Source organism: Schistocerca americana, chromosome 2 (genome assembly GCF_021461395.2).
Source record: "Schistocerca americana isolate TAMUIC-IGC-003095 chromosome 2, iqSchAmer2.1, whole genome shotgun sequence".
NCBI classification, from domain to species: Eukaryota; Metazoa; Arthropoda; class Insecta; order Orthoptera; family Acrididae; genus Schistocerca; species Schistocerca americana.
In genome coordinates, this window is record NC_060120.1 from 737,119,824 (window position 1) to 737,133,694 (window position 13,871).

The 13,871-nt window shown below is 44.7% G+C and overlaps 1 protein-coding gene across 3 annotated transcripts in view; it reads right to left on the reverse strand.

Annotated features, from left to right (window-relative positions):
- Positions 1-13,871, reverse strand: part of LOC124595642 — a 212,817-nt gene that overhangs the window by 74,202 nt on the left and 124,744 nt on the right. For all 3 annotated transcript variants that reach the window (XM_047134476.1, XM_047134475.1, XM_047134474.1), the window contains exon 3: positions 9,309-9,467. In XM_047134476.1, coding sequence (XP_046990432.1) covers positions 9,309-9,467 — 159 coding nt within the window. The remainder of the gene's footprint in view (positions 1-9,308; positions 9,468-13,871) is intronic.

Below are 13,871 nucleotides of genomic sequence, written 5' to 3' on the forward strand. Positions count from 1 at the left end.
ACAATTAAAACTGTTTGAGTAGCTCTGTCATTTGATGCGTTGGTTATGAACTGGATTTAATAAATGCTACGAAGCATTGAAACCCCGCTATTGAAACACCCAGTATTCCTGGAGATAGCAATGTATTTCAAAAGGTTTTTATGTTCTCAATACTACTGCGCAACGTCTAACATAACCCCCACATATTCCATGTTATTGAGCACCAAGAAATATTGCGCAATATTATTGATCATCAAGGGGACGATTTACCCACTGAATTGTCACAGAACGTTTTTATTATGCTTAAAATCAACCAGTGGAAGATGTCTGCCCAAATGCACTTTGGTAAAGGCGGATTACAAGCGGTAGACGACAAAATTAAGGCACAAATCTTAAATTATACCTTTCGACTGTGGCACGAATGCAAAAATGACACATATAAAAATAATTTAAAGTGAGGCACAGATGGGAGTCCACATTTCAATCTGTTCCATTCCAGTCTGATGCAACGTCATTCCAGAAATGCATCTTTTAAAATTTGAATTTAAAATTGAGCATATAATTAAAATCTCAGTGCAAAGGCTAAAGTAGCTCTGCATATGGCGCAAACTTCCAGTCATAGAGCAAAATAAACTCGTTATCCATAACTCAAAAATTATTTCTGGGCAGCAAATAAGGGACGTGATGATACTTTATGGCGGACAGAGCTGTTAGAAAGACTAATGATGAACTTAAAGCCCACAGTGCTACAGGTACAAAATCAGGGAAAGGATATGATGGTAATAATTGGGACACGCAAGTCACCGACATAGCATTTAACTAAAAGAGGTACACTTGGCCGTTGAGCGACATAAAATTATTATACTCGTAATAATTTAATTTAAAAAATAATTATAAAAAGTAGTGTGGTAAGCTAAGTTTTTCATTTATTTGTGTTTAAATACTTTTAGGCGCAGAATAGTAAGCGTGGAAATTAGAAAAATATTATCGAAACTCACATTGCTTCAGGCAAATTCAAGTCGTACCAGAAACAGTGGCGGAAGCAGGAAGCGCATTATGTCGCAAGTAGGTCAGGTCGATGGCACTGTCTACCAAGTAAGGAATAAGCATTTAGTGGTAAGGAGGACGGAAAACTGAACAAAGCAAGACAAGCATATTCGTTAGCTTGTAAGGCACATTGAAGTAAACTGTATCTATTTCATAAGAGCACATAGCGAGGGATCGACACAGCAGTTAACAGCCGGTTAAATGAATGTAGCAGAATGAGGAGGACACATTCGGTCATTATGCATATGAACCGAGCTTTGCGTCATGGCCCCAGGTCGCAGGTCGCAAGACAGACGGACCTCTCATATGGTCCGATGTGCTGGAGAGTAAGCAGATGGCTGCTATTTCCCCTCAGTGTTCTCTGGCTGATGATAGTGGGCTTCTTTTGATCAATTGTCCTGGTGTTGTGCTCCTGTAGAAAGAAACCATGGCAGCAAGCAAGCTAGCGGTTAAATTAACTTCTTCTTCTTCGGGTTGTTGAAGTACTCGATGGCTGGCGTATCCTCAGGGGGAGGCTTCTTTCTTCTCAGCCGCCATTCCTCCTTCAACCAGTTTCCTGAAATACGGAAAATATGTACCCAGTTGTCAGGGTTGAATACAGGATTGGTATTTGTGATCCTAAGCTCCGTCTTCGGTATGACACCAACCGTGAGGTCGCGAACTTCGCCGACATCATGCGGTTTATGGGGAAGAGGAGGTTTAGGAATGTCCGGAGGGGTAAAAGGAAATGGGTTGTTTAGGCGTGGGTACGTCCCGTCTCGAAATGACACGGATGTCTTCTTTAGCACAGCCTGCACGCTGCGCTCGTTTGGGAGCGGCAGGCATTCGTGCAATTCTTCCTCCTGCTCTTCCTCATCGTGTGAGGTTGTCTCGGTGGGCGTCTCTTCGTCTTGCGTCTGCTGGTCAGTCTCTTCATCGAGAGGGGGAGCAGGCGTCTCCATAGCCTTACGCTAACTTCCTTTAAATACTCCAGTACTCCAGATTTTGTCACGAGTTGATCATTCGGACCGATGGCATTCGCAGCAATAGCCCTCGATCCCATGTTTACGATACTGTAGTGGATCTATCTCCTAGATGCTCCGGCACAGTCTATGAACTAGCCGAAGATGTACTCAAATTAATGGCCCCCACCAGGTGAACTTCACGCTGCTCATTGCACACCATCTACTGATGGAGAAACTGACTGTCTTCCGATAGTGCTGTCAATACCGGAGTGCAAGGTGGAAGGCAGCAACATTGCCTCTTGGAGTCTGCGTTCCTGTTTAACACCGAGAGACCTTTGGGTGCTGAAAGCTACCAGGGTTAGGGAGGAGATCAACCGACCATACGACTACCGACACCAGCTACATCGCGGATGGATAATCAAGGGTCATTATAGAATTCAGAGTGGGATCCGTGTTGGAGTGAACAGCCACCGTCCCGAACACCGCCAGGATTTCCGGTATCACCTTCTGGGCCTGCAAACGCTGGGCTGACTCGGCGGAAGTCAGCTAGAACCCAACATGCAGTTGAATTAGCAACAGCCAAGAAGAAGGACGACTTGTAAACATTGAGAATAAAGAACTGAACTCTAATAATGTCTTATTGGCGTCGTTGGCGCTTAACAGCTTCCCAACAGCTAACCTGACTCCACGCAGAGGTGTCTCTGCTCAGCCCTTTGAAGTGCTTTCAGCAGTTCTTTTGAACTCAAGTTATGCAAAACAGCGTGCATCATGCAGCGTGTATCAACGAGCGGGTAGTTGCCGAAGAGTTTCAACCAGGAGGCAGAATAGTGGCACGCTGAACAGAGAGAGGTAAGCGCATTTTGTGATACCTGCCACAGCAGACCGTATGTGAGCCGTGCGTCGCTCGTGTTCCCGCCATCATGTATTTTACATCCTGTTTTTAACGTACTTCCACCTCATTACGTTGATTTAAATTACTACTGTCACTGAGTTGCTGCTTTGCCTGACCGTGACCAGCGGTAGCAAAAAATGGTTCAAATGGCTCTGAGCACCGTGGGACAACATCTGTCGTCACCAGTCCCCTAGGACTTAGAACTACTTAAAACCTAACTAACCTAAGGACATCACACACATCCATGCCCGAGGCAGGATTCGAACCTGCGACCGTAGCGCCAGCGGTAGCAGCGCATATCTATATATCCCCTCTCGTAGTATCTTTGCTTGACTGCTATTACTGCCCGATCGCTGTCTGTCGTAAGAGAGTTCGCGTCGGGAGTTCGGGATGCCAGTCAGTTGGAACGTGTCTGGAGCGCAGTCCGGACCTGCTAGTCGGGGAGTTGCAATGCAGCAATAGTGCAGTCGGGTTGGAGCAGCAGTGAGGTCTGCGTCGACATGGCTCGCCCGACCATTGCCGCCACGCATCACTTGAACCGGGCCGCGATCTTGGTCGATCGTCGGTCGGTCGTCCTACTGGACGACGCGTTTTGGCTCACCGATCGTTCATGAGTCGGCTGTGTGTGTGTGCATCGACTCCCGATTTGTCTTCGAGCGTGCTTAGTTACTGTTGTGTATCGTTCAGGTCTTTGTGTGTGTAATTGGTGTTATTTTCACTGGCGACTATTTTAGATGTTGTCGGCATTCTAAGAGGAGTCGGTCGGTTGCTGCGGACCAGGGAAGTCATCTCCATCCGGTGCAGTCTGCTGGGGGTCCCTGCGCAGTGTCAGAGCGTGTGTGGAGCTGTCTGATCGCTACGAGCTTCGTGGTTCACCAACCCAGAACGTCAAAGTTCAGTAGTGGTTTTAGCTACCCAAGCCACGTCCATTCGTGTTGTGTGGTTCGTTTCGGTGGTTCGCAGTTGGGGATGTTTTCCTGTGAGCAACACCGAGTGTTTCTATAGGGGAAATTTAGCTGCTATGTGTTGCAATTAAGTATATTGCTTGATTACAATTCAAGTGCACTAGCGGAATTTTCTGCCTTGTGGCCGTTACTGTTCTGGTTACCTGCCCTGGCCACTAATGTAATTTTAGGCAGTGTCCTTTCCTCACCTGTTGTCGCTGTCCAACACGGTGTGTAATTTTGACAGCTTAATACATATACATATTTGTCTGTGGATAATCACGCCAGTCACATTTTGTGTTTGAATTCTCATGTACCGATTGGTGGCAAGCAAATCGTTGTGTCGGTCGGTCAGTGGCTGTCCCCTGGTTGGGTTCCGACGGATCAAGTGTACTTGGGCTCACCACCTGCCTCACCTGAGTGAACGAGGGCAGACCGACCCACTGGAGGCTTCTGAGTGCTGTTGTCTTTACTGACTTTCTCACCAATGTTTAATTGTCAGTTTATAATCTATCATAGCCAATGATAAAAGAAAAATTTCTTACTTTTACTGTGTTTTATGTAAAAAAGTTTGAATTCCAGCAAGTGGATATTTGCTAAAAGGTAATTGCCATTGTGTTGTCATTTCTTTTAGTCTGGTGTCAGTTACTTAAAATTTAAGGCTTAAGGTTATTTTTAATAATTTTGGTAAATTAATTGTGGGCCTTCAGCCTTGGAAATTTATTCTTAAAATTACCTTTCAACCTTAAACATTACAGCTTGGAACCTTATTCTAGAAATTACCTTTCAAGCTTAAACATTGCGTCCTTGCCTTTGAAAGGTTATGGTAATTTATTTTAAAATCTTGAAAATTTTATTGTGGACCTTCAGCCGTTTGTATTGCACCTTGCATATGTCTGTTCTATCCACTTTTACCTTGAGGCTTTTTATGTTTTAATTATTTTACAGCCTATTTTAACTGCATTTTTATCTCGTTGATTTTTAAGATTTCTTGTTTGGAGGCCTTGCATTTTGAGACTCGTAGTTGTAAAGGTTCGATTATGTGCCTCTTTGGTTGTAAATGTGTAATTAGATTATAAAAAACTACAATGTTAACGTGAAACTTACCCCAACCTTATTTGGCCCTTTCCATAATCCTAGTCACCTGTTCTGCCCAGCGGGTTTAGCTGGCGTTTCACTGGTAGCAGAGCGTGGTTACACTTAGTTACGGTCACTATCACTCTTGTTCCGATTGTGTCTGTGGCATCGTACTGTTTGGCTTGTTATTGTTTCAGGTGTTAAGATAATGGCAGTCAGACAGGGTCCGAGGATTGGCCTGCTGAGAAGAGAGCATCTCGTTTATGAGTTGGCAGTAAGGCGTCAGCCGACTGAGGGCAGTGCTCCAGAACTGGTATCACGTTCGCGCGCTGGCATGCTGCAGCCGGTTGACGTCACGTCGGCTGTGATCGGAGAGACAGGAGCGGCAATTGGGTTTCCTTTAAGGCTATTGAAGGCCTTCAAGACACTATTTGTCTTCTAGAGGGAACCCAACCTGGTGACAGTCAGCTGGATTGAGTGCGGGCACTGGTAATCCGTTCAGACATTACCTTCTGGTCTTAAAGTTCTGGTAGCTCTTTGGTCATCTTGTGAGGCTTAGCTCAGTGCCTTCTACTGTGTAGGGCTGTCGGGTTGCCTGGGGAATGTTTCCACTGCATTGTTGAAGTTCGAAGGGTGTCTCGCTATTTTCCTTGTTGGCTTAGCAATGGCTGTGAATTGGTCGTCTTGCCAGACTTAGGTCGGTATCTTCCCGGGGCAGGGAAGTCAGGTAGCCAGTGGGCATGTTTCCTCTGCAGGGGTGGGTCCGACCGAGTGTTTCGCTTGCGGCCTTTGTCGACTATTATCTTGTGCCTGCTAGTTAAATTATTTCGGCATATCACACCCCGGTTCTTGTTTGAGGGGTGGGAGGTTGAGCCGTGCATGGCTCGTGTTCACGCCATCATGTATTTTACACCCTGTTTTTAACGTACTTCCACCTCGTTACGTTAATTTAAATTACTACTGTCACTGAGTTGCTGCTTTGCCTGACTGTGAACAGCGCTAGCAGCGCGTATCGATATATCCCTTCTCGTAGTATCTGTGCCGGATTGCTATTACTGCCCGGTCGTTGTCTGTCGTAAGGGAGTTCGGGTCGCGAGTTCGGGCTGCCAGCCAGTTGGTACCCGTCTGGAGCGCAGTCCGGACCTGCCAGTCGGGGAGTTGCAATGCGGCACTACTGCAGTCGGGTTGGAGCAGCAGTGAGGTCTGCATCGACATGGCTCGCCCGACCATTGCCGCCACGCATCACTTGAGCCGGGCCACGGTCTTGGTGGATCGTCAGTTGGTCGTCCTGCCGGACGGCACGTTTTGGCTCGCCAGTCGTTCATGAGCCATCTGTGTGTGTGTGCATCGACTCCCGAATCGTCTTTGTGCGCGCTTAGTTACTGTTAGGTATTGTTTCGGTCTTCATGCATGTGTTTGTCAGGTTGTGTGTGCAGTTGGTGTTATTTCCACTGACGACTATTTTAGAAGTTGTCAGCATTCTGAAAGAAGTCGGTCGGTTGCTGCGGACCAGAGAAGTTATCTCCGCTCGGTGCAGACGGCTGGGTCCGCTGGCGGTCGCTGCGCAATGTCGGCGTGTGTGTGTAGCTGTCCGATCGCTATGAGCTTCGTGGTTCACCGACCCAGGACGCCAAAGTTGAGTAGTGGTTTCAACTACCCAAGCCACGTCCATTAATGTTGTGATGGTTCCTTTCAGTGGTTCGCAGTTGGGGAGGTTTTCCTGTGAGCAACACCGAGTGTTTCTATTGCTGAAATTTAGTCGCCATGCGGTGCAATTAACTTTATTGGTTGACTACAATTCGAGTGCGCCAGCGGAATTTTCTGCCTTGTGGCCATTAGTGTTCTGGTTACATGCCCTGGCCACTGACGTAAATTCAAGGAGTGTTCTTTTTGGGTGAAGTTAACTATATTACCTTATTTCAAATTCAAGTGTACCAGCGGAATTTTCTGCCTTGTGGCTGTTAGTGTTCCGGTTACCTGCCCTGGCCGCTAACGTAATTTCAGGCAGTATCCTTTCCTCACCTGTTGCCACTGTCCAACATGGTGTGTAATTTTGTCAGCTAATACATACATCATTGCGGATTACCACGTTCGTAACCTTTTGTGTTTGAGTTGTCATGTACTGGTTGATGGCAAGCAAGTTGTTGTGTCGGTCGGTCAGTGGCTGTCCCCTGGTTGGGGTCCGATGGATCAAGTGTAGTTGGACTCACCACCTGTCTCATCAAAGTGAACGAGGGCAGACCGACCTCCCTGGAGGCTTGTGAGTGCCATTGTCTTTATTGTCTTTCCCACCAGTGTTTCATTATCTGTTTCCAGCTATTTAAAATTTAAGGCTTATGGTTATATTTCTTTAAAAATTTTGGAAAATTAATTGTGGGCTTTTGGCCTTGCAACTTTATTCTTAAAATTATCTTTCAAACTTAAACATTGCGGCATTCTGCTTTTAAAATATTATGGTAATTTATTTTAAAATTTTGAATTTTAATTGTGGCCTTAAGCCATTTGTATTGTACCTTGCATATGTTTGTTCTATCTACTTTGCCTTGAGCCTTTACACCTAGCTGTGATATGTTTTTTTAATTATTTTATTTGCTATTTTAACTGCATTTTTATCTTGTTGGTTTCTAAGATTTCTTGTTTCGAGGCCTTCAGCCGTGAAAGAGTTGCATTTGGTAAAGGTTCGGCTATGTGCCGCTTTGGTTGTAAATGTGTTATTAAATTACAATTAGAAGGTGAAACTGACCCCAAACTTATTTGGCCCTTTCCACAATCCCAATTACCTGTTCTGCCCAGCGGGTTTAGCGGGCGTTTCAGTATGATCAGCAGAAAAAGTGAGATGATGTCTAACTCAACTACACGTAAGGCCTCACAACCGCTACGTCACAAAACAAAGTAAACGCGAAATTTTAAAACAGCTCCTATCGCTCGACAGAGGGAAGGCCCCATTTCACAATGGGGTGTACGTAAGCTTCTGCATTGAATAAGTATGTACCTATCTCACAGACGTCCATTTCTTATACACTGTGCAACAATATTAAAGGATCACGTCTTCGAAACCCCGTAATTGTCTCCCTTTGCGAAACGTAAGTTTGAAATTTGACTCAATGGTGCCTACAACCTAGCTCCGTAATGGTGCAAAAGCGCGGCGCCCTGTGACGTCACCATGGAGCTAGGCGACGCTTCAAACAGCAAGGTGCCAACACATGCGAAAAAAAGCCATAGATCAGAAGTTCATCTGAGGTGTAAGGCGGCTTAATGATGACTCATTGCCACAAAATTTCACCACAATTCTGCTCAACACCACCATGGCCGTGTCACACGATTGGAAGGTCGTCACAGCCCCTCTTACACACATTTCACGCCATCTTTTGACGTCTCTGCGGCAGAGGTTAGAAGCGTGACACCAAGCGTTGAAACCACGCCGTATTCTTATGGGTGGCCAAGGAAAACATTTCAGACCCACCGCCGCTCAGAACTGACACGAAGAGGCCTCAGCGGGCAGTATAAAGGATGCTAATGAAACCACTCCTTTCGCTGGTGTGTGTGTGTGTGTGTGGGGGGGGGGGGGGGGTGGGTGGGGGGGGGAGGGGGGAGGATGAGGGTTGATTTCCACACTTTTCCCGACTGAAAGCTACAGTTCGCAATGCGATGAACAAGGGGGAGATCCTCTTGCGAACCTTTCACAGTGCTGACACCGTTGGACGTTTCAACCCTTCTCTCAAGACGTTGTGGGGCTGCATCCCCAGTGAACGTGTTCGCATCCCTTCGGAGTGCAGCGCGACCAAAATTTTTGCTCTCGTGTAGGAGCTGAAACCAATAGGGACCGTTTAAAACCATTTGAACGCGATCCGAAGCAGAAAAGGGCACCTGTGCATTTTCAGCCTTCATGTTTTCTACTCTCCCGTGGCGTTTTTACTCTGGATACACTTACAAATGGGTGAATAAAACGACAAAGGGTGCCTCTAAGATCTTCCAATTCGGTAACACCCTTGGTACCAACGACTCAACTTTCTTGTGCATTTTACAAATGTACCTGTCAGAAGCTTAGACGCAAATTCAGTCTGGCGACTGCTCTGTTGCCTGAAGGCAAGCAAACGCCACATAAGAGGTGTCGGACCGTCAGATGCTAGAGCAGCTCCTGAGCTGGTGTGAAATTTCCGAAGGTGCATTTCTAGCGTGCTCAACAAATGAGTGTGGGTAGCACCATGAATATTGCCAAACATGATGTATTCTTTTTGCAGTTCTCTAAAGGCATCGCATAGTTTCAAAAAAACACATTAACTAAAAAAAATCTGCATCTTTTCCAGATGTACACATACTATTATGAGCCTAGCAACAACATTAATTTTTCAGATATCTTAAGTTCCGATTACTGTTCATCCTTCTTAAGTCATACTCATTTTAGTGTCCTGATGGAATACTTACAGGGGTCAGTGGCTTTTTGTCCATGCCTATCTCCACAAAGAAAAGATCAAAGACCAAAGGAAAATTAGTCTTCGTGTACTCGTACGGTTTGGTGTAGTTCAGGTGGTAAATCTGACTCCATCCACCAGTACTGCCCCACTTGAAAATGATGATCTCCACCTGCAACGAAACCACTGCAAGTCAGTTTAGAACTGTTGTTGAAAAACTTTCTGAGTGAAGGTCACTAGGAGACAAGTCTGGAGAACACTTAGTCCAAACATGTACAAATATGTAGTGACCTTCCAAAAGCGCAACATACTGCGTGTGAGCAAAAAGAAAGTAGTAAATTTAAAGAAATTGTTGCACCCGTCACTTAGCTAATGGAAACGATATACATCTCCGCAATACTTTCTTAACCAATGCAATGAAATGTCTTTACTACTCTGCAAACTCAATTTTCTGTATACATTTTTCAGAGATGAAAATGTGAGCGTTAATATATATATATATATATATATATATATATATATATATATATATATATATATATATATATATGCAATGCGATGAACAAGGGGGAGATCCTCTTGCGAACCTTTCACAGTGCTGACACCGTTGGACGTTTCAACCCTTCTCTCAAGACGTTGTGGGGCTGCATATATATATATATATATATATGACAGAAGTTATGGGATAGCGATATGCACATATACAAGTGACCGTAGTATCGCGTACAAGAGGTATAAAGGGGCAGGGCATTGAAGGAGCTGTCATTTCTAATCGGTGATTCATGCGAGAAGGTTTCCGACGTGATAATGGCCGCACGACAGGAACTAACAGACTTTGAACGTGGAGTCGTAGCTGGAGCTAGGTGCATGGGGCATTCCATTTCGGAAATCTTAAGAAATTCAGTATTCAGAGATCCACGATGTAAAGAATGTGCCAAGAATATCAAATTTCAGGCATCACCTCTCAGCACGGACAGCGCAGTGGCCGACGGCCTTCGCTTATCGACCGAGAGCATCGACTTATGCCCAGAATTGTCCGTGCCAATAGACAAGCAACGCTGAGTGAAATAACCGCAGAAATAAATGTGGGACGTACGATGAATCTATGACGTACGAATCGATGGCGTCAGTGGGCCTTGGCAGCAGACGACCGACGCGAGTGCCTTTGCTAAAATCACCGCATTGCCTGCAGCGCCTCTCCTGGGCTTGTGACCATATCGGTTGGATCATTGTTGTTGTGGTCTTCAGTCCTGAGACTGGTTTGATGCAGCTCTCCATGCTACTCTATCCTGTGCAAGCTTTTTCATCTCCCAGTACCTACTGCAACCTACATCCTTCTGAATCTGCTTAGTGTATTCATCTCTTGGTCTCCCTCTACGATTTTTACCCTCCACGCTGCCCTCCAATACTAAATTGGTGATCCCTTGATGCCTCAGAACATGTCCTACCAAGCGATCCCTTCTTCTGGTCAAGTTGTGCCACAAACTTCTCTTCTCCCCAATCCTATTCAATACTTCCTCATTAGTTATGTGATCTACCCATCTAATCTTCAGCATTCTTCTGTAGCACCACATTTCGAAAGCTTCTATTCTCTTCTTGTCCAAACTATTTATCGTCCATGTTTCACTTCCATACATGGCTACACTCCATACGAATACTTTCAGAAATGACATCCTGACACTTAAATCTATACTGGATGTTAACAAATTTCTCTTCTTCAGAAACGCTTTCCTTGCCATCGCCAGCCTACATTTTATATCCTCTCTACTTCGACCATCATCAGTTATTTTGCTCCCCAAATAGCAAAACTCCTTTACTACTTCAAGCGTCTCATTTCCTAATCTAATTCCCTCAGCATCACCCGACTTAATTAGACTACATTCCATTATCCTTGTTTTGCTTTTGTTGATGTTCATCTTATATCCTCCTTTCAAGACACTGTCCATTCCATTCAACTGTTCTTCCAAGTCCTTTGCTGTCTCTGACAGAATTACAATGTCATCGGCGAACCTCAAAGTTTTTATTTCTTCTCCATGAATTTTAATACCTACTCCGAATTTTTCTTTTGTTTCCTTTACTGCTTGCTCAATATACAGATTGAACAACATCGGGGAGAGGCTACAACCCTGTCTTACTCCCTTCCCAACCACTGCTTCCCTTTCATGTCCCTCGACTCTTATAACTGCCATCTGGTTTCTGTACAAATTGTAAATAGCCTTTCGCTCCCTGTATTTTACCCCTGCCACCTTTAGAATTTGAAAGAGAGTATTCCAGTCAACATTGTCAAAAGCTTTCTCTAAGTCTACAAATGCTAGAAACGTAGGTTTGCCTTTCCTTAATCTTTCTTCTAAGATAAGTCGTAAGGTCAGTATTGCCTCACGTGTTCCAGTGTTTCTACGGAATCCAAACTGATCTTCCCCGAGGTTGGCTTCTACTAGTTTTTCCATTCGTCTGTAAAGAATTCGTGTTAGTATTTTGCAGCTGTGACTTATTAAGGTGATAGTTCGGTAATTTTCACATCTGTCAACACCTGCTTTCTTTGGGATTGGAATTATTATATTCTTCTTGAAGTCTGAGGGTATTTCGCCTGTTTCATACATCTTGCTCACCAGATGGTAGAGTTTTGTCAGGACTGGCTCTCCCACAGCCGCCAGTAGTTCCAATGGAATATTGTCTACTCCGGGGGCCTTGTTTCGACTCAGGTCTTTCAGTGCTCTGTCAAACTCTTCACGCAGTATCATATCTCCCATTTCATCTTCATCTACATCATCTTCCATTTCCATAATATTGTCCTCAAGTACATCGCCCTTGTATAGACCCTCTATATACTCCTTCCACCTTTCTGCTTTCCCTTCTTTGCTTAGAACTGGGTTTCCATCTGAGCTCTTGATATTCATACAAGCCGTTCTCTTATCTCCAAAGGTCTCTTTAATTTTCCTGTAGGCGGTATCTATCTTACCCCTAGTGAGATAGGCCTCTACATCCTTACATTTGTCCTCTAGCCATCCCTGCTTAGCCATTTTGCACTTCCTGTCGATCTCATTTTTGAGACGTTTGTATTCCTTTTTGCCTGTTTCACTTACTGCATTTTTATATTTTCTCCTTTCATCAATTAAATTCAATATTTCTTCTGTTACCCAAGGATTTCTACTAGCCCTTGTCTTTTTACCTACTTGATCCTCTGCTGCCTTCACTACTTCATCCCTCAAAGCTACCCATTCTTCTTCTACTGTATTTATTTCCCCCATTCCTGTCAATTGCTCCCTTATGCTCTCCCTGAATCTCTGTACAACCTCTGGTTCTTTTAGTTTATCCAGGTCCCATCTCCTTAAATTCCCACCTTTTTGCAATTTCTTCACTTTTAATCTACAGGTCATAACCAATAGATTGTGGTCAGAGTCCACATCTGCCCCTGGAAATGTCTTACAATTTAAAACCTGGTTCCTAAATCTCTGTCTTACCATTATATAATCTATCTGATACCTTTTAGTATCTCCAGGGTTCTTCCATGTATACAACCTTCTTTCATGATTCTTAAACCAAGTGTTAGTTATGATTATGTTGTGCTCTGTGCAAAATTCGACCAGGCGGCTTCCTCTTTCATTTCTGTCCCCCAATCCATATTCACCTACTATGTTTCCTTCTCTCCCTTTTCCTACACTCGAATTCCAGTCACCCATGACTATTAAATTTTCGTCTCCCTTCACAATCTGAATAATTTCTTTTATTTCATCATACATTTCTTCAATTTCTTCGTCATCTGCAGAGCTAGTTGGCATATAAACTTGTACTACTGTAGTAGGCGTGGGCTTCGTATCTATCTTGGCCACAATAATGCGTTCACTATGCTGTTTGTAGTAGCTTACCCGCATTCCTATTTTCCTATTCATTATTAAACCTACTCCTGCATTACCCCTATTTGATTTTGTGTTTATAACCCTGTAGTCACCTGACCAGAAGTCTTGTTCCTCCTGCCACCGAACTTCACTAATTCCCACTATATCTAACTTCAACCTATCCATTTCCCTCTTTAAATTTTCTAACCTACCTGCCCGATTAAGGGATCTGACATTCCACGCTCCGATCCGTAGAACGCCAGTTTTCTTTCTCCTGATAACGACATCCTCTTGAGTAGTCCCCGCCCGGAGATCCGAATGGGGGACTATTTTACCTCCGGAATATTTTACCCAAGAGGACGCCATCATCATGTAATCATACAGTAAAGCTGCATGCCCTCGGGAAAATTACGGCTGTAGTTTCCCCTTGCTTTCAGCCGTTCGCAGTACCAGCACAGCAAGGCCGTTTTGGTTATTGTTACACGGCCAGATCAGTCAATCATCCAGACTGTTGCCCTTGCAACTACTGAAAAGGCTGCTGCCCCTCTTCAGGAACCACACGTTTGTCTGGCCTCTCAACAGATACCCCTCCGTTGTGGTTGCACCTACGGTACGGCTATCTGTATCGCTGAGGTACGCAAGCCTCCCCACCAACGGCAAGGTCCATGGTTCATGGGGGGGGGTTGGATCATAGACTGCTGGAAAACAGTAGCCTGATCAGGTGAGTCCCGATTTCAGTT